The sequence below is a fragment of the Diplodia corticola genome (genome assembly GCF_001883845.1).
Source record: "Diplodia corticola strain CBS 112549 chromosome Unknown scaffold44, whole genome shotgun sequence".
Taxonomy (NCBI): domain Eukaryota; kingdom Fungi; phylum Ascomycota; class Dothideomycetes; order Botryosphaeriales; family Botryosphaeriaceae; genus Diplodia; species Diplodia corticola.
The window spans coordinates 122,902-146,631 of record NW_017971523.1 but is presented as its reverse complement, the minus strand read 5'-3'; the positions used below and the strand labels follow the sequence as shown (position 1 = coordinate 146,631).

The 23,730-nt window shown below is 57.3% G+C and overlaps 13 protein-coding genes across 13 annotated transcripts; 8 read left to right on the top strand and 5 right to left on the bottom strand.

Moving 5' to 3' along the window:
- Positions 1–490: 490 nt before the first annotated feature.
- On the top strand, positions 491–1,554 carry BKCO1_4400050 (sad1 interacting factor 1 protein; the record flags this gene model as incomplete). The annotated part of the gene is made up of 2 exons (XM_020276107.1): positions 491–635; positions 731–1,554. 2 exons carry the CDS (start codon positions 491–493, stop codon positions 1,552–1,554), a joined length of 969 nt encoding a protein of 322 aa, XP_020128105.1.
- Positions 1,555–1,955: 401 nt separating this feature from the next.
- BKCO1_4400049 (50s ribosomal protein mrp49) lies at positions 1,956–2,808 on the bottom strand (the record flags this gene model as incomplete). The annotated part of the gene is made up of 3 exons (XM_020276105.1): positions 1,956–2,412; positions 2,463–2,629; positions 2,770–2,808. 3 exons carry the CDS (start codon positions 2,806–2,808, stop codon positions 1,956–1,958), a joined length of 663 nt encoding a protein of 220 aa, XP_020128062.1.
- Positions 2,809–3,538: 730 nt separating this feature from the next.
- BKCO1_4400048 (pth2-domain-containing protein) lies at positions 3,539–4,455 on the bottom strand (the record flags this gene model as incomplete). The annotated part of the gene is made up of 3 exons (XM_020276104.1): positions 3,539–3,599; positions 3,667–4,064; positions 4,126–4,455. The coding sequence occupies 3 exons, from the start codon at positions 4,453–4,455 to the stop codon at positions 3,539–3,541; spliced, it is 789 nt and encodes a 262-aa protein (XP_020128063.1).
- Positions 4,456–5,079: 624 nt separating this feature from the next.
- BKCO1_4400047 (uncharacterized protein) lies at positions 5,080–6,066 on the top strand (the record flags this gene model as incomplete). The annotated part of the gene is made up of 2 exons (XM_020276103.1): positions 5,080–5,170; positions 5,231–6,066. The coding sequence occupies 2 exons, from the start codon at positions 5,080–5,082 to the stop codon at positions 6,064–6,066; spliced, it is 927 nt and encodes a 308-aa protein (XP_020128054.1).
- A 319-nt stretch (positions 6,067–6,385) lies between these two features.
- On the top strand, positions 6,386–8,682 carry BKCO1_4400046 (heterokaryon incompatibility; the record flags this gene model as incomplete). Its single annotated transcript, XM_020276102.1, has 2 exons — positions 6,386–6,947; positions 6,998–8,682. 2 exons carry the CDS (start codon positions 6,386–6,388, stop codon positions 8,680–8,682), a joined length of 2,247 nt encoding a protein of 748 aa, XP_020128055.1.
- Positions 8,683–8,958: 276 nt separating this feature from the next.
- BKCO1_4400045 (peptidyl-trna hydrolase) lies at positions 8,959–9,656 on the bottom strand (the record flags this gene model as incomplete). The annotated part of the gene is made up of 2 exons (XM_020276101.1): positions 8,959–9,266; positions 9,320–9,656. The coding sequence occupies 2 exons, from the start codon at positions 9,654–9,656 to the stop codon at positions 8,959–8,961; spliced, it is 645 nt and encodes a 214-aa protein (XP_020128056.1).
- Positions 9,657–10,275: 619 nt separating this feature from the next.
- Positions 10,276–11,025, top strand: BKCO1_4400044 (50s ribosomal protein l24; the record flags this gene model as incomplete). Its single annotated transcript, XM_020276100.1, has 1 exon — positions 10,276–11,025. One exon carries the CDS (start codon positions 10,276–10,278, stop codon positions 11,023–11,025), a length of 750 nt encoding a protein of 249 aa, XP_020128057.1.
- Positions 11,026–11,950: 925 nt separating this feature from the next.
- On the top strand, positions 11,951–14,056 carry BKCO1_4400043 (dna binding protein sart; the record flags this gene model as incomplete). The annotated part of the gene is made up of 1 exon (XM_020276099.1): positions 11,951–14,056. One exon carries the CDS (start codon positions 11,951–11,953, stop codon positions 14,054–14,056), a length of 2,106 nt encoding a protein of 701 aa, XP_020128058.1.
- A 1,119-nt stretch (positions 14,057–15,175) lies between these two features.
- BKCO1_4400042 (phosphomannose isomerase type i) lies at positions 15,176–16,546 on the bottom strand (the record flags this gene model as incomplete). Its single annotated transcript, XM_020276098.1, has 4 exons — positions 15,176–15,703; positions 15,757–16,116; positions 16,166–16,352; positions 16,401–16,546. The coding sequence occupies 4 exons, from the start codon at positions 16,544–16,546 to the stop codon at positions 15,176–15,178; spliced, it is 1,221 nt and encodes a 406-aa protein (XP_020128059.1).
- Positions 16,547–17,437: 891 nt separating this feature from the next.
- Positions 17,438–18,496, top strand: BKCO1_4400041 (glycosyltransferase family 34 protein; the record flags this gene model as incomplete). Its single annotated transcript, XM_020276097.1, has 3 exons — positions 17,438–17,738; positions 17,792–18,233; positions 18,283–18,496. The coding sequence occupies 3 exons, from the start codon at positions 17,438–17,440 to the stop codon at positions 18,494–18,496; spliced, it is 957 nt and encodes a 318-aa protein (XP_020128060.1).
- Positions 18,497–18,684: 188 nt separating this feature from the next.
- On the top strand, positions 18,685–20,246 carry BKCO1_4400040 (galactosyl transferase; the record flags this gene model as incomplete). The annotated part of the gene is made up of 4 exons (XM_020276096.1): positions 18,685–19,089; positions 19,234–19,329; positions 19,385–19,480; positions 19,584–20,246. The coding sequence occupies 4 exons, from the start codon at positions 18,685–18,687 to the stop codon at positions 20,244–20,246; spliced, it is 1,260 nt and encodes a 419-aa protein (XP_020128061.1).
- A 219-nt stretch (positions 20,247–20,465) lies between these two features.
- Positions 20,466–21,299, bottom strand: BKCO1_4400039 (short-chain dehydrogenase; the record flags this gene model as incomplete). Its single annotated transcript, XM_020276094.1, has 3 exons — positions 20,466–20,932; positions 21,020–21,176; positions 21,228–21,299. The coding sequence occupies 3 exons, from the start codon at positions 21,297–21,299 to the stop codon at positions 20,466–20,468; spliced, it is 696 nt and encodes a 231-aa protein (XP_020128040.1).
- Positions 21,300–21,932: 633 nt separating this feature from the next.
- BKCO1_4400038 (short chain dehydrogenase reductase) lies at positions 21,933–23,066 on the top strand (the record flags this gene model as incomplete). Its single annotated transcript, XM_020276093.1, has 6 exons — positions 21,933–21,967; positions 22,024–22,073; positions 22,138–22,471; positions 22,525–22,541; positions 22,598–22,941; positions 22,995–23,066. The coding sequence occupies 6 exons, from the start codon at positions 21,933–21,935 to the stop codon at positions 23,064–23,066; spliced, it is 852 nt and encodes a 283-aa protein (XP_020128039.1).
- Between the last annotated feature and the right edge of the window lie 664 nt (positions 23,067–23,730).

The window sequence follows — 23,730 nt, the reverse complement described above, 5'->3', positions numbered from 1 at the left end:
GTTGAGCAGTAAAACGACCACAAAAACCGATGTCCTCATGCATTCGTACACGAGGTGTATTACTCTTCACAAGCAAGCTGCATGGTCGAATGCTTCGTGTGCAAAGATGCATAGGGAGCACTTTTAACGCCGCTCCTGTTCTTGATGTTCCGTGGACGAGCGGATACTCCCTTGCACCTGCCTGAAAGAATAGAGAAAGATAGTGGGGGCCAGTAGGAGTCGATTACTGCCTTGGATGTTGTGTTGATGGAAGAGAAAATGTAAAAGGTGTGATGGATGATGGGCAGAAGCTACCCCCGGCGGGGTGTCACTGCCTAACCGAAAGGGGAAATCTTACCGTACAGCTGCCCGTAAATTTCGGGACGCTTGACGTAGCGCCCAGACCCTCCAGCTTGCAACCACCTTGCGCAATAATAAACATCAACACCACGCTTCGCCCGCGGCCCGACCCTTCCCTCACCCTAGGCCCTGTCTCCAGAGAAACCATCTCATGGAAGCGCCCCAAGAAAGCGACGCCCAACGCCGCGCCCGCGAGCGCCGCGAGCGCCGTCAAGCCAAAATCGCCTCACAAGGCTCATCACGCCTGGAAGCCATCACCTCGCTGAGCGGCCGCCCCGCTCCCGCAGTCGAAGATGGTAAGCCCACACACACACACACACACACTCCCCTCCCACCAATGCCCTTCGCACCCTCCCCTCCATCCGTACAAGCTTCTGACTTCCGCGCTCAGCCAGCCCTGCGCCCCCAGCAAAACTCTCCTCCGCGGAACCGCCCCCCACCACCACCGCCGCCGCTGCGCACGACTCCGCCGACCCGCCCGAAGTCGACATCAGCGAGCACTACTACCAGCCCGCGCCGCGCCGCCTGCCCCCCTCGTCCGGCGCGTCGGGGGCCTCCACGCCGTTCGGCCCCGCCAGCGGGAGGGACAGTCCGTTCGCCGGTGGCGGGGCGATGGACAGCGACCCGATGATGCGGATGATGCAGCAGATGATGCAGGGCGGCGACCAGGCCGGGGGCGGCGGCGCTGGCGGCGGCGCGCAAGGAGGAGGAGAAGACCCGATGATGAAGATGATGCAGGCGATGATGGGCATGAACGGCGGCGGCGCTCCGGGCGGGCAGACGGCGGAGGCGCAGAAGCAAGCGACCGGCTCGGCGTACGTGTGGCGCGTCGTGCATGCCGTCTTCTCGTTCGGGCTGGCGGCGTACGTCGCGCTGACGTCGACGTTCGACGGGTCGAAGCTGGGCAGGGTGAAAGGCGGATCCTTCACCCACCTCGACGACGACGACGCGGGCGCGGCGGGGAGGCGGCTGTTCTACATCTTCGCGACGGTCGAGGTGCTGCTGCAGACGACGCGCTTCTTCGTGGAGAAGGGCAGGCTGCAGCACGGCGGCATCATGGGCACGTTGGCGACCGTCCTGCCCGAGCCGTTCGCTGGGTACGTGAGGCTGGCGGGACGGTACAGCGTCATCTACACGACGGTCGTGGCGGATGCCATGGTGGTGGTGTTTGTGCTGGGAGTGATGGCGTGGTGGCAAGGTGCGGTGGTGAACTAGGGGAATGTTTTGGGGTCCCGTTAGGAAGAGTAGATACTAAAAAGTAAAAATTGCAAAGAATAACATATTAGGGCCAGCAGGAGTCGCAGATCTCGTGAAAGCGTGCTCTGAATGACAGCTCGTGGGTAGTGTTGACCATTCCAATTCGATACCTCTCTCATCGATATACCTGCATTACCCACTGGCCGCTGTTGGAATTGATGATCCAGACTGGACGTGTCTGGGTGTCCTCCGCTGGTTGAGAAAATCCGCTTCTTGAAATATGTCCGTAATCCCACAAAATGGTACTGTACAACCCAACGCAGCGCCCCGTATCTTTTCCTTTTCGAGCAACCTCCGCACCCCATCTAATGCCAAGCGCTCTCCGTCTAGCTCCCAGACCCCTTCGCCGCACCCACCGTCTACGAAGGCTGCAGCCCCACCTGTCCTCTTGCCGCGGCCAGCAGCTGGGCCTCCCTCTTCCGCTGCCTGTTGACCTCAGCCTGAAGCTCGCTGTCCCTGCGGGAGCGCTCGGCGCGCTCCGCCAACTCGCGCAACTCGTCCTTCTCCACCTCCGTCGGCTCGATCTCCTGCGCGCCCGTGACCTCGTACAGCTGCTGCAGGATCTCGCTGTCGGTCTTGTCCTTCATGTGGATGGTGACGATGCGCTCGTTCGGACCCGATTGGGTGGATATGTTGCCAGCCGCAACGGTAGGAGCAGCGGCAGGGTCGGCGCCGGTGGTGGTGGAGGAGGAGGAGGAAGTGTCGAAGAAGACGTTCATGATGGGCGGGTCGGACTGCGCGGCTCTGCGGTCGACGACGACGCGAAGCGCAGGGTTGCGGTACTGTAGGCGCGGGAGAGCCTTTCTGAAGAATCTCCTGTAAAACCCGCCCCCGTCGCAGCGAGGGGCGTCTTCTGTCAGAGACACCTGTCGTCGCTCTCGTCCTGTCCCGCACGGCGGCGTGGTGAGAGGTGGTTGGGAACGTACTTGGGTCCCGCGTGGCCGTCGTCGATTTTGGGCGCGAAGCGCATGGTTATCTTCTTGACCTCCTTGGGCATCACGGCGGCGCCGGGTCCAAGTCGGATCCCGAGAAGCTGTTTGGAATGGGGGGCATCGTCTTAGTCGAGTGGTCTGCGGAGGTGATGCGGTACGGGAGTGCGAGGGGTTACCTGCTGTGAATTCGCGGGCGAATTAGCAACTGCGGGCGAAATTTGGGGGCGAAAGCCACGCTTACTTGCTTCAACTTGAACATGCGCTGTCCTATCGTCGGCATCTTGGCGGTTGTGCGGAGAATTGGGGTACTGGGCGGGTGGAAGCTGTTGTTCGGCGGAGCCGATCAGAAGGTTTCCCATGATCGGAATTTTGGAACGCCGGTATCTTATCTCTCGCTGATTCATCGGCAAGGCGCGTTCATAGCTACAGAACGCGGTCGTGACATGGCCAAGCATGCAAATAATTGATGTCGCATCACAGTAGGTTGCAGGAGATTTTATCATTCTTCTGCAAAAGCCTTGAAGTAGACATGCGGATTCGAACGTACATTCTAGAATCAACATAGCAATAACTAGATAGACTCCATTGATCCACACACGTAGGATGCAGGTTTCGCTCGTGGGAGGCATCCGTGAAACTTCGATTTTGTTTAGCTAACTTGACTTGCTCTGCATAGTCCTATTGCCTCAGGCCATTAAGCCGGAGGCTAGGCTTGCATCAAACCTCACTACCGAGTTGTCCTACTTCACCACCACCTACTCTGCGCAACAAGGAAAAATGAATTGGCTATGAGACCGAACGCCCCGCAGTCCCAACTACCTAAGTCCTATAGTAGTCCCATGACGTTTCGCCGTACGCTTCCGTACTCATAACAGTACTCGTGACAGGTATTTACACCCCATCTCATCCAAAATTCTAATATCCCGAGAACCCGCAGAAGCTGTTGCATCGCACTTGCCGCAGTTGGAGCATCAAGTTCATGTGGCCTGTTCTTGTTTCGAAAGACTCATCTACTGCGCGGCGGCAGGTGCAGCAGGGCGCGGGCCACCGGGAGTGGGTCCACCTCTCCGGCTGTAAGGAAGTTAGTTCACAGCCGCGGTGGAGTATATACTCAAGTCAAGGAATGGGAGGGACTTACACGAAAGTCCTGCTGAGCATGGAGATGGCAATCATGGGCAGCCAGCTAGGCATCTTGGAGAAACCCCAGATGGCGTAGGCGACGGGGACCGCGAGGCCGTACTTGACAAGGGCGCCGTCGAAGGGGTGGAAAACGCCCTCGTAGGGCTCAGTCTCCTTGTACTTCTCTTCGAGGGAGATCTTGGCGATATCGGTGGCGGTGGTGGTGGTCCTGTTCAGGCTGATGAAGCGGACGGTGGTGGCCGGGGTGGACTGATCAGCGAGGGGAGCCGGAAGAAGCACGTGCAGGATCGAAGGAGGACCGGCGGCCCAGGTGTTGCAGAGGACGGGCTCGGCCTCGCAGTCGACTTGGCCAAGGTTAGGCGACTTGGGGCTGGCAGAGAGGAGAGGGACAGATTTCTGCAAGGCGACACAGTTAGCATTGCATGTCCAATTGGCGGGTACAAAGCTTCCAACGTACGGTCCAGGCCTCAGTCGTGTTTCCGCACAAGCCGTAGCAGGTCTTGTTGCCGCCGGTCAGGTAGATCAGCCACTCCTCGGGCGCGGAGCCTTGAGCGGAGACGCTGGGAGTCACAACGTCGCGCCAGTTCTCCAGGGTCAGGTTGGCGACGGCCTTCTCGACGACCTTGGACGCGCCGGCATTGATGGGCGACTGCACGGCGGGAATGGCCGTGGAGACATAGCCCTGGGCCTTGTTAAACCAGCCCTTGACCTTCTCGGCCAGCGGCACTTGCTCCTCGGCGAGCGCGAGCGCAGGGAGGGCGACGAGGAGAGTCTTGGAGAAGCGCATTGTGGCGGTTCGCGGGGTTGACGGTAGGGAGCGGATGCGAAGGGAGGGAGAAGGCAAGGTGAGGGACGGCGCGCGGTGGAGTGCGACGATGTGGTAATCGTGCAGATAATAAGCTGCGAGGAATGTGGCGGAGGGCTAGCTGGCAGCAGGGCGGGACTTAACCGGAAATGCGGCCAACGGTATGCAAGGCTAAGGTTAGGCCGAAGAATTGCAAAACACCACTGAGCGACGAAGGGAAGATGCCAGGTGACAATTCGCGCGGCGGCGAGGGCAGGGGATCCCGAAGCGACGCGTCGAATTAAGCTGGGAGGCAGCCTACGGCCAAATGCGGCTTAGCGGCTGCTCCACGTCTTGCAACGGCTGGTCAGAGCTCCCAACTGCAGTCGCACGCGAAGGGTGCCTGAGAGCCGGCCACCCTGCCCACCTCGCCCTTCGTTGGGGAGTGCAACCATGGCTGCTCTCTACCGGCGATGCGGGCCGCTGCTGGGCCTCGTCGCGCCCTCAGTTATTGCCAGCGGCGGCCTCCATCCACTCCCACTCCTCTTCGTATCTCTCTGCGCCTGTGGAGACCCGCACGCCGCGCACTGTATCATCCTTCATTTCTGAAACTGGACTGTGCACACTATGCGTCTTACGCCTGCCAGGTTCCTCGCGCTGGTCGCCGTCGCCGCGCAATCGTCCAGCGTCGCCGCCGGCCCAATCGAGAAGGGAGCGAGTGAGTCGTGATCTCCGCCTCCCAAGTCCAAGCGTCCTTCTCCGGACTGACCACCTGCAGACTCCACAGTCTCGGCTGCATCAGTCGTCTCCACAGCCGCTCTTGTGGAGAACACCGGCATTGGGGTTGTCCGACCAACTATCAACTATAGTCCGGTGCCGACTCCGGCACTAAATGAATCGAGCCTGCTGGCCCCCAGCGGCGATTTTCCCGTCTGCCGTGATGAGGCGGCGAAACCCTTCTGCCTGCCGGAAAACAACACGGACCTCTACTTCGGCGAGCGCTACTATGTGACGTGGAATGCGAAGCTCTTCAAGCCCAACTCTACCATTCGCCTCCTGCTCAACTGGTCCAACGACACGAGCAGGAACGTGTGGGCAAGCGGGCCTCTCCAGAGCCAGCTCGGTGCTACGGCTGTCGGCATGCAGCAAGAGTGGCTGCAGGGATACACAGCTTACAACGTCACCTTGTTCGCGCAGGTCTTGGATGCTGTCGCGGGGACTATCTACGACGGTCCGACGGTGCAGCTCAAGGCGAAGCCATCGACACACGCGCAGCCTCAAGAATCTACGGAATCGCGCAATGGAATGGCGCTGAAGGTTGGGCTGCCGGTTTGTTTGGTCTTCACAGCCCTTGTCGTCGTTGGACTGGCATATGGCATGCGTAAGCAGAGACGCAGCGGCGTCGGTAACGTCATGGGCCGCAAAAGAGGCTACGGGACCCGCGTTTCACGGTGGCAGCGCTTGGGTCGGAACAGGGCTGGCAGGAGGGATGAGCTCTCGCAGGAGCATGAGTTGCTTGGTTCCGGAGAGTACAAGGATGAGCAAGGGAAGCAATCGCGCGATTCCAGTGTGGACACTGTTATTACCAGACCGCCGAGGGACAGTCGGCAATAAACGGGAATGTCTTGCCTAGCGAAGAGGCGTTGGACGCGGAACCTGTAACTGTAATGTACCTACTCAGTATGTAGTAGCCGTGTAAGCGGAGGGTGGCTGCATCCAAGAGTACCTATGTGAAGCTGCGAGGGCTGCCAATCACGAAGCTTACCGAATGCTAGCCAGCCTGCCGTCTGCCGGACCCCCGCAAGCCCCCACATGACTTGTGCGTCGCTGCCCTGGCGTCACTCGACTCGGATCACACCACGAGTGCGGCTTTGCTGCTGCCATTCCACTGAACCATCATCTCAGCAGGGAATGTCAAACTGCGCCACCTGACATGTCCGTGATTTGTGAAGCCACCAGGACGAGCTATGATATCGACGACAGCGCGCCTTCTTTCCCCGCATCCGCGGCATCCCGCCAAGACGGCCTCTGCAAGCGCTGCGAAGTGCTGGCCCTAGACGACGGTAAGCAGGGCGGCCAGATCAAAACCGAAAATGGGGAAGACTTCGTCTCGTTCGGAGATAAGCGGTGGCTGGACCTCGACTACAAGCTGGAAGACCGCCTGCCGGCTTTGCCCGCTCTCAGCGACTCCGCCAAGGCCGGCTGCGGCTTCTGTCGACTCCTGAAAACCGCCATCTTGAGGCTCGTTGGCGGCGAGAAGACTCCCGTGCCACCTGACAGGTCACATGTCCTCGCCAAGCACCTCAGGTTTCTGCTCAAACCTGGCCATAACCACGACCATTTCCGCTCCAACCATGAGAGAGATCAAACCGTGCTCGATGAGCTTGCCGTAGAGCTGTTCTTCTCGCGCGACGAGCACATCGACGAATGCCGAAAGCCTCGGCCCAGGTTTGCCATTGAAGAAACTCTGTTTTTCGAAGTACATGCAGCGCCAGGTATTTCCTAATCGGGCACATGCCTTCGACCCACTGCTGATGCGCTTTAGGCCAGTGCGCTAGATGGCTGGGTATCGCTCGACAGCCCGTTGCTCCGTCCGCACTGTCCGCACCAGGAAAAAGGAGACTCAATGAGCTGATCGCCAACTGTTCTCCTCCGCAGTGCTCCAGAACCGCCCATTCTTTCGTCCCTTCGAGGCTGGTAGATGTTGGCGGCAGAGAAGGTTCTCAAGAACCTCGCCTTGTCCTTACCTCCGACCGTGCCAAGCTGGCCAATGGGACCTCATCGGACGTACATGCCGTCCCCTACGTTGCCTTGAGTTATTGCTGGGGCGAAAGTCAACCGCCATTCACGACCAAGGCAGATTCACTTCCGAACCACCTCCAAGGAATCGCACTGAAAAATCTCCCCAAGACCATCTGCGACGCAGTGCTGGTCACGCGCGCCTTGGGACTTCGGTACCTATGGGTCGACTCCCTGTGCATCATCCAAGATGACACTGAAGATTGGGAGAGGGAGTGCGCGCAAATGAAGTCCATTTACTCAGAGGCGTACCTCACAATCTCGGCCCTCGCAGGAGATACTTGCCACAGCGGCTTCGCCGACCGGGCACTGAGTGAGCCGGAAACCTCGTTGCAATTCAAGTCATCTCTACGGCCGTCCATGTGGGGACAATTCTATCTGAAATTACCACATCCTGCCGGAATTGACGAAAGAAGCGTCTTCTCCAGCTGCATGGATCCGTGGGATTTTCCTACTTCCCGGGTGGCACTGACAACACGCGGATGGCCCCTCCAGGAATGGCTCTTGTCACCACGAAAACTTGTTTTCCGAGATGACATGGTATACTTTCAGACGGGCACACATCGAGAAGCGGAGAACGGATTCATCACTCTTGAAGAGTCTCTGAACGAATGGGCAAACTCTCTCAAGAATGCGGAAACGGCAACACAGAGATGGTACGAGCTCATGGAGGAGTACTCGCAGAGGGAGTTGACGTACAAACAAGACCGCCTTTCCGCCATTTCTGGCTTGGCGCGAGACGTATCCGAGCGACTCACATTGGAATACATCGCCGGTCTGTGGGCGTCTGACCTGCAGAAAGGGCTCTTGTGGACGACCTTGGCGGAAGACGACGAGGACAAGATCCCGTTCTCCCGGCGCCTTGGGGAGCTGACATGCACTGACGCATACATGGCACCATCGTGGAGCTGGGTTTCCTATTCCCACGGAATTCTGTGGTCGTTGCCCGGACTTGACCTATCGAGTTCCCATGTATCTCTGCACCCAAGCTGTGAGCTTATCTCGGCAATCACCACTCCTCACGGCCTAGACTCTTTTGGCCGTATCAAAGCAGGGCATCTGAAAATCCGGGGCAAGTTTATCCAGTTGCCGTCACCTAAAGTATACCTGGCGTCAAAGTCTCAATCCAGACTTTTGACTATTCGGACAACAAAACCGGACCGGGACATTGCGTCTGTGGAACTTGACTTCCGGTTCGATCACCACATTACATATGAAGGATTCATCACACCTCTCCCATTACGTGATACGTCTCTGGAGGGTCTTTCTCTGCTCATAACGTCTAAGTTGGACGATAGGACAGTGGGTGGACTCATACTTCTGCCAACAGGAGTTGAATCGGAATTCCGGAGGGTGGGGATAGTCCTCTCCAACCCACGAGGCATGAGAGCCTTCGACGAGCTCGAGACCCACAAAATCCGGATTGTCTGATCGCTCAATGTGTCGCGTATATCGCGTTCGTAGTCTCTTCCGTAGCCGCAAGAGGAATTCAAAACCGAAGCTTGAAGAAGCCCACAGTGAACGTGACGCAAAACAGCCATGCTCATGTACATGATCACATTTCAACCCATTTCCCCGTTTCCTAAACGCCATGAAAATGCACAACATCTTGGCCTTCTCGCCTCTTGAAATTCTTGTCTGTGCGAATGAAGCATCTGCGAGGAGCCAGTCGACAGTCATGGAAGTGGTCCGTTTTCTGGTCGGGTTTTATAATAACTTCAAGTGGCCGGTAACCTGGTTGATGACGCTTACGGGGCCAGGGCCAATACCCAGAACCGTGGCGCTGCCGGCAGCAATCTGGGTACGGCCAGCGTCGTGGATGGTCTGCGCGCAGAGCCCCAGGCTCATAGCCTGCGCCTGCAGCAGCTGCATGTCCTCCTCACTAGTGCACTTCAGCGCTACCTTCATCTGGCCGTATCTTTCCCAGCGACGGAGGAGGGGCGAGTCGGGCGCCTGGCGGAGGAAAGCCTTGTAGCAAGCGAGGGTGGCATGCCCGCACTGCGCCGCGATCTTGCCTGTCCGAAAAGTCAGTGTGAACAGAAATATCATGTACTTCCAATAATCATACCTGAGCCCATCTTTAGATCAGTCCGCACAACCAACACCAGCTTGCACTCTTCGTTGCGGTCCGTGAACGGGTCGAGCTCCTGTCTTTCCACCTCATCCTCTTCGTCCTCGGAGTCACTTTCTTCCTCCGAGCTGCTGCTCTCCTCGTCCTTCTTCTCGCCCTTGTCCTTCTTCGTTTTCGCAGCCGCGCGCCCGGCCTCGACGCCCTGCAGGTACCATTCTTCAGACACGCGCTTGCCGAGCCAGAGGCCGCCAAAGATAACGCCGCCGAGGGTGCCGACGAAGGCGGAGACGAGCCAAGGGAGCGGGATGGAGACGCTCTGGCGCATGAGCGACATGGCGGAGGCGGGTGGGTCGAAAGAAGCGCTGGCTGCGCTGGGCTGTGTTCTTTTTTTGCTTGATTGGCGAGTGTTGTAAAAGAGCTCGGGTAGTCGACGTTAGTCGCGGCGGAGCTGGGGCAGCAAACACTGTGGCTACCCGGCGATACAAAGTCGTCGTAGCTCGTGTTTGCAAAGTAGAGATCACTCACTACAACGGCTCGAACTCGAATTTGAATCCTGTAGTGGTGAGACTAGAGCCCCATCTGCTTCAACTCTCTCGAATTTCAATGTATATACAAGGATAGGGTTTTGCCATCACGCAGATTTGGCGTCCTGTCTCGTAGGGGAAAATAGATTTTAGGGCGTGACCAAGACGAGTAATATCTACAGCTATTTCTTTACAACGTCAGCGCTTTCTAGGATATAATAGGAGCTGTAAACCCGTGTGGTGCTCTCAATTGCACTTGTAAAGCCGGGCACTTTCAAAGTGTGCGGCGGCCGAACGACCTCCGGCCGGCGGACCTTCGATGAGGTCGCCGCGGAAGTCGTTCTCCAGCATTCGACCGCCGGAAACACCACAAACCACCACCCCATCCACTCCACGTCTCGGGCGCACCGCCCACCCACAACAGCCACAATGGCTCTCCGCGCACCATCATCGTCATCGCTCGCCCTCCTCGCCCGCCTCACGAAGCCCACGACGACGCAAACCCAAGCACGCACCTTCGCCAGCAGCGCCGCCCTCGGCCACAAGTCGACCAAGTCCAAGCTCCGCGACGACCACGAGGGCGTGCCGCGCTACCCGTACGGGCCAAGCCTATGGTACAAGCAGTCGAACCGCGGCCTGTACGGCGGGGCGCGCATCCAGTTCGGCAACAACGTATCGCACAAGACGGAGATCAAGACGCGGCGCAAGTGGCGGCCCAACATCCAGCGCAAGAGCCTCTTCTCGCGCGCGCTGAACCGCACCGTGCGCGTGCGCCTGTCGACGCGCGTGCTGCGCACCATCGACAAGGTCGGCGGCCTCGACGAGTACCTGCTCGGCGAGAAGAGCGCGCGCATCAAGGAGCTCGGCATGGGCGGCTGGCTGCTCCGCTGGCGCCTCATGCAGACCGACGCCGTCAAGAAGCGCTACGCCGAGCAGCGCGCCGCCCTGCTCCTGGAACCCGAGGAGACGCGGGGCATGGCCGGGGAGAAGGTCACGGATGAGCAGTTGGCGACGCAGATCAGGGCATACGACGCGATGCTTGATAAGCAGGGCAGCACCGTGCCGTTGAGCGAGGCGGATCAAGACGCCGTCATCCAGGAGGCGGATCAGGAGGCTGTGGACCAGACGGCGGAAAAGGCTGTGGGCACGAAGAAGGCAGCTCCTAAGGTGGTGGCATAAACTGAGCTCTGTTGGGGATGACGGGCGGTTTGTACGCGTGTTGATATCACGGGTTTCATGGATGGATACTGTAAAATTATGATTGCATTCAGCGGACATGGTGCGAACGCAAGCTACTGGGCTCTGGGCAAAGGAAAAGTTGTCGTTCTCCAGGCCTGATCTATTAGACGGCTGTGCATGAATAGAGCTCTCAGCCAATAATGAAGCGCCAGTTCGACCAGTTTATGACCCCTGCAGACTTGAATCGTCTCGGTGGCGCCTGCGCATATTCAGCATGGCTGATCATGTATGTAGCGGAGCACAAAGACAGCTGTGTCTAGATGCGGGATGATACATACAGCCTAGTGGCATGCAGGTGTACACATGGGAATTTGCATGCACTGCTTGAATCCTCTCTCGAACCGTGCTACAGACGTGCATTCAATCGAGGCAAGCATCAAGATCTATCTAAAAAGTATGTACGCTGTTACGGTTGTGTCTCCTATCTTCAGCCTCCAATGGAGTAATTCTGTGGAAACTAGGAATGTAACGCGCCGCAAAGCCGCCCTCCCGGCTCAACCTGAAGCAAAGCCCCAAGGAACCGTTCAGACGACCCGCTGTGGTTCTGAAATACCTGTCGGCCGCACAGAGGCACGTACACAAAGTGTATTGTCTCCCCTGTGCATAGCCGGCCGAACTGTCGCAGTACTCGACCTTAGACACCTGCGAGACTGTTAGTTGCAACTCCGAGCGGAAAACACTGCGATCTGACATACCGTGAGGCGTAAGGGAGCGCTGGACACAGGTTTGTGTTTTGGTGAGGAAGAAAGTTACAGCCGCCAGAGATTTTTATGCGCGCGTCGCGTCTGTGCGTTCGCCCGCTAACCTCATGCGGACGGGCGGTGAGTGCGGCTCTTTAGGTCAACTTCCATCGCCGCTGCGGTCGATGCCTCGCGACACCTCCGCGGCATCGCCAGTCTCCTCCGGTCTTGCCACAGCATCGCCGCAGAGATTACCATCACCATCTCGAGACCCAGCGCCGCATAGCTCACCCATCATGGACGCTATATCGATCGAGGAGGCCAACAAGATCCGGGTGGCCATGGGCATGAAGCCCCTTCCGGTCCCCGGCAAGGAAGACACCTCTGGCCCCGTCTTCAAGGAACCCAGTGCCGACTCCGACGATGATGATCCCGCAAGCACGCTCGAGACTCGGTCCGCCGCCGCCTACGACAACTGGAAGCAGATCGAAGAGGAGAAGGCGGCCAAGGCGAAGCTGCAGGCCAAGAAGGATGCGATCAAGAAAGCTCGTGACCAGGCGCAGCGGTTCGCCAAGCTCGAGGGTCAGGGCCTGGGCGAGGGCGATGATGTGGACGCAAAGACGTGGCTGGCGGGACAGAAGAAGAGGCAGAAGAAGATTGACAAGGCCCGGAAGCTCGAGCAGGAACTTGCTGAACAGGAGGCTGCGCTGCAGGCTGAGTACACCGCGAAAGACTTGGCCGGTGTCAAGGTGGCGCACGAGTTTGATCAGCTCGGCGAGGGCGAGGAGCACATTTTGACGCTCAAGGATACCGCTGTCGACGACGATGAAGCCGGAGATGAGTTGGAAAATCTTGGTCTTGCCGAATCTGAGCGGGTGAAGGAGCGCCTCGACTCGAAGAAGAGGAAGCGCGCGTACGACCCGAACGATATCGACGAATCCGGCCAGCCATCTATCCTCGCTCAGTATGACGAGGAGATTGACGGCAAGAAGCGAAAGGTCTTCACTCTTGACGGCCAGGGCAGAACTGTGGAAGAAACTCAGAAGATCAAGAATGATGGAACCCTTGGCCAGTCAAAGATCAAGATCAACCTGGACCTCTTGCAGGACGATACTCCCATCTCGGACTACGTTGATCCTTCTGAGGTCAAGATCAAGAAGCCCAAGAAGAAGAAGGAAAAGAAGTCCAGAAAGAAGGCCGTTGACGATGACGACATCTTCCCGATGCCGGCGCCCGCTGCACCCAAGGAAACCGGCGGAATGGAGGTCGATCCTGCGGGGCCGGCGCCAAGGAAGAAAATTGTAGAGGATTTCATTGACGACGAGGACCTACAAGCAAACCTTGCCATGCAGAGGCGAGCTGCTTTGAAGAAGAGAAAGAAGATGAGGCCCGAGGACCTTGCCCGGCAATTCCGTGAGGAGGCCTCGGCAACCCCGGATGTCATGGACACTGTCGAAGCCCCGGAAGATGAACCCGGTCTTGTCATTGATGAAACTTCGGAGTTCGTTGCCAATCTTCAAGGACCAACAGAGCGACCGGAACGCCAACGTAACAAGTCCTCTCAGCCCCGGAGCCGCGCGGTCTCCGAAGCCGCCAATGGTGTCGATGAGGAGGGCGATGTCAACATGGATCAGTCATACGCCGAGGTTGAGGAGGCACAAGAACGTGCAGCCCGCAAGGCAAGGAGCGAGTCGGTGCCGGAGCTTACCACCACTGGCCTTGAAGAAGAGGAGACGGTTGATCGCGGTATTGCCGCAACCCTCAACCTCCTCAAGCAACGTGGCCAAATCGCCGAGATGAACGGTGGCGAGCTCAACCACAGGCATATCGAGCACCAGCGCTTCCTGGCTGAGAAGTCGAAGATGGAATTGGACGCCGAGGTGCGCGCCAAGTTGCAACGTGAGCGCGATCGCCGCTCGGGCCGCCTCGAACACATGTCGGCGCGCGAGCGTGAAGCCATGGCTCAGAAGGCAAACCAGGATCGTGACCGCCTCGAGTCGCGTAAGATGGCCGATATTTTCAACAAGGAGTACAAGCCAAATGTCGAGCTCAAGTACATTGACGAGTTTGGCCGTCGCATGAACCAGAAGGAAGCCTTCAAGCACCTCAGTCACCAGTTCCACGGAAAGGGCTCTGGCAAGCAGAAGACGGAGAAGCGCCTCAAGAAGATTGAAGAAGAGAAGCAACGGGAGTCGATGAGCAGTATCGACTCTAGCCAACACACAGCCATGAACACGGCGATGGATTCTACAGCAAAGAAGAACAGGCAGGCTGGTGTGCGCTTGCAGTAGTCGAGCGCACAGTAGCGTGAGAGAAAACTTACTGGAATACAGAGTTGTTCGTGGGTCGACGACCAGGCGTAGGGAGGGACACTGGCGTTATTCAAGGTTAGTATATACTACTCTCGTCAGCGTACAAATGGAAATCAATATTGAACGAAGCCATTCTTTTTTAGTCCGCGTGGGTTCTGGGAACGGCCATTGAGGTATGTTACCCTTGAGCTCTACGTCTCTGTCACGGACAGTCACATCTACACCATTGATGAACTAACCGCCGGTGCTGCTTCACGCCTCTTGTACTTTCGTGTCCCTGTCAAGAGTCTTGAGATGCAATGGCCTCTTTGCTTGAATGTGCTGATTGATTTATTCCCTGATTTAACCGACTTGCTAGCTTACCTGACCTCTCCCCATGCAAGGCCAAGAGCTCTGTATTGTTGAGTATCACGACATAGCCTTCTGATCAGACGAAACCTAGTATTCGGAGGCCGACATCCAGAACTTCAATGAGCCTGATGAGTTGACTATTCAGTGATGTGTGTCTTTCGTTGGCCCGAACTTCAATATCGATCGAGAATGTAAAGGCTCTGGTCGATTTCCTACACGAGCATAGCAATCAATTACGAAACATGAAAATTATTCAAAGCCCTCAGTATTACGACTCTACCTGCAACACCGGGCTTGCGCGGTAGATTCGGAAGCAACCCAATATTCGGAGGGAAATCCGTAGCCTTCAACTTGATATAGGAGTGTATCCGCCAGTTCAATGTGGCAGCTAGAAGTGGAATTTTCAGAGTCGCTCCTTTCTTGGGTGTGACTCTGGGGGAAAAGCATTTGTACAGAACAAATCAAACCACATGCTAAGAACACAAAGCTATAAATTCCTCTCTCGAGAAGAAAGGAAAAGGGGTTCTGGCTCTTACGCATCTTAATGTGGGATGTTGTGGACGGACTTGGCGCTTGTCATGATTTTTTTGGGCCAACGGTGCCCTCAACCAAGGTACACACTCTACAGCCGAACCGAATTTTAAAAACCGAGCTTAGGATATGTTTCATATTCTCTCTAAGAAAATGCTCTATTGTCCAAGCTTTTCGTAAGTCGTGGTGTCATGGAAACAGTGACGAGCTCCAGCTCTACTCTACATAAGCAGTGAATACTTGAAGCGCCTCTTTGGCTTTGTATTCAACATCAACCCCCTGTCCAACAAAGAAAATGTAGCCCTCCTTGAGCTCGTGTACCTTTCCGTCGACTTTGAGCTCACCCGAACCTTGGGTGCAGACCAGCGAGCTGGGTCCAGAGATGGCAGACAGAGTCTCGGTAGATCCACTGGGAACTTCTGTTGCGAGCATGTTGAACTCGCTCATGGGGGGAGCGTACACCTTCGTATGGCCGTTCTTGCTGCGTTGGTAGGGCTTGCTAGGCAAGATGGCCTCCTTGGCGTCGTGGGGCATAAATGTCAGGCAGGAAATGAACGTCTCGATGTTGTCCCGGTCAGGACGCGGGCAGAAGCCGGTGTTTAGGACGTTGTTCGACCGCGCCATGCACTCGATAATATCGCCAGCAAGGTAGGCATGGATTCCATCGGCGGGGATGTAGATGCTCTCGCCGGGCTGCAGTACCAGGTAGTTCATGGTGATGAGGGCAACCAGACTGCCAGGATCCTGTGGAATTGAGATCAGCGATAGGCTTGAGATCAGAGATAGATTTGACATACCGTCTTCCCATACTGGCCTTGTAGGCGCGGCAGCAGCTCTGGAATGTTGGTGTGTTTTCCAAAAGCCGACTTATCCACTTTGGCCAGCGCCTCTTCGACTTGCTTCACGTCAGACTCTGATGCCTCAAGCATGCTCTGCACAACGTGCTTGAGCGTCTGATCGTCAAACGTAGGTTTCCTGACCGTGGGCAAGAAGCGCTGCAAAGGCTCAAGCGAGATCAACTCTTCAATGTCGTTGAGCGGTTTGAAGCCACAGAAGGCTTCAAATTTGGTCAAAGCAACTGCAATTTCGGGCTTGTGGTTCGGGTCAGTGAAGCTCGAGGGGTTCCGTTTATGCAACTCGGCAGCAAGCGTCTTGTTCTACGTAGCGTCAGCATTGAGTGCGTGGAGAATGGGCGGCGAGAATTACCGGGTGCAGTTGAAGGGGAAGAGCTTTCGCAATAGACAAAACCTTGGGAAGGTAAGGCAAATCCTGGCCGAACTTCTGAATTACGATCGTGCCCATCAGCTCGTCCGGGGTCTTGTTGATGAAATCCTGAAGGTTTTCTCCCGTCTCCAAAACATAGGCAGGCAGCTCGGGGTAGGTGCCGTACCACCTGCACGGCATCAGCACGGACAGCGGGAGCGGGATCACGAGAACATACATCTCGGCATAGGGCTTGTTCTCATCAAGCTTGAAATCAGTTCCGGGTGTCTTGGAAGCCAGTCGAGCAGCAACGGACTGGGAGCCCTGCTTCCCCCACGGATACTCATTGCAGTAGCACTTCAGCTGGACGGCTTTGGGGGCCATTGCGCAGGATTTTGGCGAAAGTAGAAGTGCAATTGGAGTAATTACAGAGAGAGAGGCACAAAGAGGTCAAACGGGGAGGAGCTGTTTCGGTTGTGGCAGCGACGGAAACGGGGTGATTATAGGCAGCGTAGCAGAGCTCGACGTCATAATCGCGTCGGCCCATCGGGCGTGCAGGTGGGAGGTGCGGCGAAAAGAAGCAGCGGGAGGGCCGGAGCCCGTCGCATCCATTGTGGAGAAAGTCGGTGCGACGGTTGATTGCTAATTGCAGAGTGCCGTCACCGCGCACGCTTCGCCTCCCGTCTGCATGTTTCGACATTTCGCTGCTTGGTTTCCACGGACACGGACTTGCGTCAGGGACAACGGGACATGGCCTGCTCCATAACCCCAAGATGGCGGGGAATCTGGAAGCTCGAGGCGGTGCTGCAGGGCGTGTGGAAGCCAGACGGCGAGATCAGCGCTCAACGGCGGTTCTGGGATGTGGGATGAGAACATGGACAGCCGACAGACAGATTGGCGTGGTGACGCAGAGCGACGGCAGGGATGGCCGGGTGGCAGTAAATCGCGGTCGCGCGCGCGGTGCGGCTGCCCACTCACCGCCCGGCGCGCTCCAGGGTCCGCAGGAGATTGCGAGCCCTCTTGGCTCCCACGCTCCCTCCGCGCCGCCGCGTCTCGTATGCCACCGTGGTAGCTGCCAGTGCTGACTACATCCTCGACACCACGCTCCCTCGACTCGCGCCGTCCTCGTATCCAAAGCGCCCTCTCTCGGGATCATGTCGCCTTGATCGCCCTCTCCTCCGTCTGCAAACACCTCTCCTTGCGTGCCCGCCGATCCGCCAGCTCTCTCATTCCAATTTCCAAGCGCCGCACTCCTCCCCCGACCCATCCTCCGCCATGCATTTCGCCTTTCCTCCGCGCAAGACCTCGCGCCCGCCGCCCTACGTCGCCGCCGCCAATGCCCGCTCCCAGACTTCCTTTCTCACCCGTCGCATGGCTCGACAACTTGCCATCTACGCCTTGATCGCCCTGGGCTTTCTCTACTTGGTCAAGAATTGCTTCTCCACCGCGCCAGCTGCGGACTTCATTCCTGCCGGCACTCCGCCCGTCGTGGTGGTGACTACCTTCGATGCGAACCTGCCCGAATCGTTCAAGGAAAGGCTCAGAGCTAACCGGGAGACATACGCCGCCAGGCATGGTCAGTCCGGTCAATGCGCCGCATATGCCTCAGAGGAGCTCACTGGTATCTAGGTTACGCCACCTTCTTCGCCAACGCGTCCGACTACAACATTGGCACTAACCCGCCTAGCTGGGCCAAGGTTCCCTCGATGCGCCACGCCATGACCGCTTTTCCTCACAGCACATACTTCTTCTACCTCGATATCAACAGTCTCGTTGTGAACCAAGACCTCTCCATTGAGGATCACATCATGCAAAAGACCCGCCTCGAGAGCCTCATGATTGTCGGCCTCCCGGTCGTTCCTCCGGACAGCGTCATCAAGACGTTCGCGCACATTTCTGGGGATAACATTGATCTGGTCTTGACCCAAGATACCGACAACCTATGCCAGAATAGCTTCATTCTCCGGCGAGGGGACTGGGCTAAGTTTTTCCTGGATTCGTGGTTTGATCCGCTGTACCGATCATACAATTTCCAGCGGGCCGAGGGCCACGCGTTGGAGCACATCGTCCAGTAAGTCTAGGACAGCTGTGGATGACCATTTTGATAACTAACTTTCTAGGTGGCACGGCACCATCCTTGCCAAGCTTGCTCTTGTTCCCCAACGCATCATGAATGCCTACACCCGAGCCGAGGAGGGCACCAAGGAAGGGATGTACCAGGAAGGCGATTTCATTGTTGCCTTCCCCGATTGTATTGACGATAAGAAGAACACATGTGAGGACGATATGGCGGCCTGGTGGAACAAGTCACAGGAGAGTTCGGACTCGTCTTGATGGCTTGATTGTTTGAGTTGATGGCGTTTAATGGGTATATCCGTGTTCATGGAGACATGATGTCAGCGCGAGGCGTTCGGATTCAAATTAGCATCTCAAGTCTGATGTTTGGTGTGTGCTTCGTACAGCACTATGTATTAGTAATTTGATACCAAAGACTATTCAGGTCTACATCTTTGCAAACACACATGAAGCGATTTTGCGATCAGCTAAGGCTTGCAATGTTTTCCGTGACTGCTTGTTTTCCGAAGAATGCCCTCTGGATTATGCCGACCTTGGTGACGGAAAGCCGCAACACGCTTTCCGCTCGTGAGTTAGCCGGCGATCCTCTTCGAGCCCAACGCGTCCAAGCTCAGCCTATCTCAAACCAACCGCCACCACCTCTCCAGCCCCGCCCGCTCACAACACAAACTAACATCGGACTTTGCAAGCACTGTTCCGATCTCACTATGCTGCCACCGATAGCGCCTGCAGTGCTTGAGCGTAACCCGAAATTCAAGGCTCTTCACGAGGACATCTCGCAAAACAAACTCAACCCTGACGCGTCTACAAAAGATGTCAAGAAGCAGCGCTTGGTGGACGAGGCGAGAAACGTATGTATGACCTTAAACCTGCACGTCCTTTCACTTTGACACCTTCAACAAGCAAATGTCTAGTCACATGTGATAGCTTCGGTCAAAAGAGCCCTTCAACGCCTGCCTTTAATTTGCAGCCAGAGCAAATGCTAATCCACGCAGGAGCTGAACATCAAACGAACCGACCTAGCAAAGAAAAGAATCTTGAAAACCTCGCTCGGAAACCTCAGCGCGCGATCAGCCAATCTTCCCGACGAAGTCTGACCCCCGTATTCGCACATGACCATCAAGCCAGGTCACTGACACCCGCCAGCTTCACGAGGTCATCACCATAGTCGCCGCACAACTCAACGGCCAGATCCCTTCATGCGACCGCGAGATTCTACAAGAAGACGTCGACTACTTCACCGTACGCTCCTCCCACCCACCCATCCATCTCCCCCAACCAACCCACTCCAAGCCACCGCCTCTCTCCCTCTCTCTCACCCAGCTCTCACACACCCATCAACCAGGCCCACATAACCCCCATCTCCCGCGCCCTCTCCACGCACCTCCACCGCACCGCCCTCCAACTCTGCCGCATCGCCACGACCACCACCTCGCAACAACAACAACAACAACAACAAAACCCCACCGCCCAGCTCCCCCCCACCGCGCAACACCACCAATCCGACCTCGCCGCCGCCACCGCCTCCCTCGCGGCCCACCGCACCGCCCTCGCCGACGCCGCCGCCGCCACGCGCGCCGCGCAGACCCGCGTCGTCGAGGCCGCCGTGCGCGTGCTCGAGCAGACGGTGCACGGGAGCGCGGCGCGGGCGGCGCGCGCGAGGGCCGAGCACCTCGCGGCCGTGGCGAGGGGCGTGGAGTTGAAGATGGGGGTTGTGGCGTTGACGGCTTCGGTTTCGAGGGACGGTGGTGGTGGGGAGTTGGAGCGGGCGGTGGAGGGGTATGCGAGGTGGTTGAGGGAGGAGGGGGAGGAGTTGGGGCATCGGAGGGCGATTGCGGAGGATAGGCTGAGGGGGTTTGAGGGGGAGGAGGCGGCGGGAGGCGGCGGCGGCGGTGGCGGCGGTGGGGGGTTGTTGAGGGAGATTGCGAGGAGGTATGCGGAGGTGGAGGAGGAGATTGCGAGGGTGGCGGGGGAGGTGGAGAGGTTGGAGAGGGAGAGGGGGCTGTGATTGGCGGGATGGATGGATGAAGGGAAGGGGGTGTCGGATTGGGCATTTAGGAGGGGGGCTCTGGAGATGTGGCTGATGGTGGGAGGCGTTTGGTGGACTTAATACTTCTTTTTTTCACTTCGGGGTTTTTGTCCTTGATCAGTGGACGGAGAGCTGCTTTTTGCCGTCACGTATCGAAAAGAAAATCGTTGTAATTCATTAAGGAACATCAAGTCTTGCTCACCAAGGAAGTTCCTGGCCGTTTCTATGCCAGAATTTCCCGGTGTCTTCAAGCTTCTTGCTCACCAGGACGTCGTAGAGCTCCCCGACCACCTCGTCTGGACCCACCGCTCCAGGCAGCTCGGGCAGGCCGTGCGGTCCCGTCGTGAGCCCGGTCCTGACGATGCCCGGGTGCAAGATGACGACGATCACGCCCTTGTCCTTCAGCTCGACCGACAGGTTCTTGCAGATCATGTTCAGCGCCGCCTTGGAGGAGCGGTAGGCGTAGCTGCCGCCGGAGCTGTTGTCCGCGATGCTGCCCACGCGGCTGGACACGTAGCCCAGGCGCGGCGGCGCCGACGACTTGAGGATGTTGGGCAGGAACGCCTGCGTCAGCAGCAGCGGTCCGAAGGTGTTGACCGCGAAGGTCTTGGAGAGGACGCCGGCGTTGATGGTGGTGAGCGAATCGTGCTTTGCGTCCAGTGTGCCTGTCGTGGAAAGATCAGAGGGAGGCGGTTTCCTTCAGCATCAAGGCGTAGTTTCCAAGGGTTGAGGGGTGCCAGGTGTCGACGTACCGGCTACGTTGAGCAGCAGATCTAGCGGCCCGTCGCCGTACTCCTGCTTGAATTTGTCGATGGCGTCTTCGGACGTGACGTCCAGTTGAGACGTCTTGCAGCCCAGGCTCTTCAGCTTCTCGCCATCTTGAACATCAACAGCGTGCACGTCGTATCCCTGTTTTCCATTGGTATCAGAGTTTCTTTCAATTGCAAGAACACCACACACCTCTTTGATGAGTACTTTGGCGAATTCGTGGCCTATGCCAGAATTGGCCCCTGTAATGATGGCAGTCGGCATGGTATTTCAGTGCAAACGGATGTTTACTGTTTACTTTAGGGTGGCTTTCCAGGAACTCCTGTATATATGGGGTATTTATTGCTCACGAGACGAGGCGTACTGAGGGGAATGGCTGACAAATTCATGGATGCGGGGATAACGTCGGAAGGAATTGGATGTGCATTGGCAAAGGCCGACGTTGCCGCTACGAGTTTACATGCAATCTTGTCAACATCTGCAGTCATAGCCGCAAACAGTTTCTTGGTTTGAAAGGCACAACTTCACTGTGACAAGGTTGTGTTTCCAGCAGACATTGGAGGGGAGACGTTAGCTCTGCATGTCGTAAGCGCCGTTAATTAACGAGGCTGAGCAGGAATGGAGCGATACGGGCGTAAGCGTTCAGATGATCAGGGCGCTGCCCGGCTCAGCCAACAAATGCAGGCCGAAGGCGAAGGCAAGTGGTGCATCTGGAAGGTGTGGGAAGTGGCGCGTGGATAATAGGGCAGATGATGACGCTTTGGCCGAGGCACAGGGTTCCCTGGCGGGGAAGCACGAAGCTCAGACACAGCTCGCGTCAAGCTGTTTGCCTGCCGCCGCCATGCGCCCTTCTTCCTCTCCACTCCACGGTGACCAGCAATCCCTCAGCACGCAAACATGGCCGACACGCGCAAGACTGTCCTGATCACAGGGTGAACTCACCATCTACAGCTCCTCCCGAGCCCGCTGCTGACCGCCGTGCGCACAGCTGCTCGTCCGGCATTGGCCACAGCCTTGCTAGAGAATTCCACTCGAAAGGTTCCGTTCGATGAGCCCTCCGCCGCACCTCTCGCATCCCGGCTGATACAGTCGCCCTCCGCAGGCCTGCGCGTCTTCGCATCTGCCCGCCGTACCGAGGCCATCGCCGATCTCGCCGAGCTGGGCATTGAAACCGTTGCTCTCGAAGTCGACAAGCCCGACAGCGTCCGGCAGGTGCGCCGCGAGATTGAGGATCTCACCGGCGGCAAACTGGACTTCCTGGTCAACAATGCCGGCCGCAACTACACCGTACCCGCCCTCGACGTCGAAATGGAAGAAGTGCAGCAGACATTCGAGGTCAATGTGTTCTCGGTCATGCGCATGTGCCAGGAGTTTGCGCCGCTGTTGATCGAGGCCAAGGGTACGATTGTGCAGATTGGCAGTCTGGCAGGCGTCATGTAAGTGCCCGGCGACAATGTGCGATTGGTGTACGTGCTGATGGTTTGCGCAGGCCTTATGTTTTCGGAAGTACGTCGACCGCATGCTCCACTTCCTAGTCGAGCCCGCTGCTGACATCCTGTTAGGCGTTTACAACGCGTCCAAGGCCGCGCTCCATGCGTACAGCAACACCCTCCGCGTCGAGCTCTCGCCCTTCGGTGTGCGTGTCGTCACCATTGTTACTGGCGGCATCAAGTCCAACATTGCCAGGACGGACCGCCAGCTTCCGGAGGATTCGTACTACATCCCTCTCAACGAGGAATACCAGAGGCGTCTGAAGCATAGCCAGGAAGGTGCTATGCCCAGCGATGACTACGCTAAGAGCGTCGTCTCCAAGGTCATGAAGTCCAGCCCGCCGAAGTGGGTATGGGAGGGCAACAAGTCATGGGCGGTGTGGTTCCTCAGCAACTTCCTCCCCAAGAGCGTTATGGTCAGTCTGGCTCGAGAGTGCAATGTGGGGTCATGACTAACAGGATCCCATAGGACGCAGTGTTCTTCCGCATGTTCAACCTCTGGAAGCTCGTTGGAACGACTCGGTCGAAGAAGACTGCGTAAAGGTCTTGTCTTTCATGTGCCATTCGTTTTCTGGGCTGCTGTACAATATCCACCATTTCACAAGTTTAACTCGATGGGTAGGGAGTCGGGGTTTACCAGTACAAATGCAACAATCATTCATGGGAGCGGCCGAGTCAGGTCTTCGGTACTGGGGACGGGGGCCTTTATTTGGCGGCAGGTTGCGGTGTGCAGGTGCAGTGTGACGCGCGTGTTTCGAGGTGCAGCTGCCGGCGCGATGGATGACGCTGACTCGTGGGAGCTCGTCCTCCCGCGCTGCTCCACGCTCGCGCGGCTCCCCGAGATCGCCACCGCTATTGCTTCCGCGATCCGCGAGGAGCCTTCTCCTGGCTATTCTCCTCTTGGCCAGGCCAAGCGTCTCACATGCTCGTTCTGAGCTGAGGCGTCGCTAACAAGGGCCACCGCTACCTGCATGTAAGCGATGATCTGCCTGTTCAATAATGTGTTTGCAGCGGGCCTGACAAACTACATGACTGCGAGCACGGGGGCGGTCGGTGGGGTTGTTGCTGTTGGGGCAGGCAGGTGCCGCCGCCTCGCACCTTCTGGCGGCTCGAGGACACGCATCAGAGTGACACGGCCTCGCCGTTTGCTGCCAGGGATGGCCGCAATCAACCATTATCTTTCTTCTTCTTGTCACCTTTTTGCC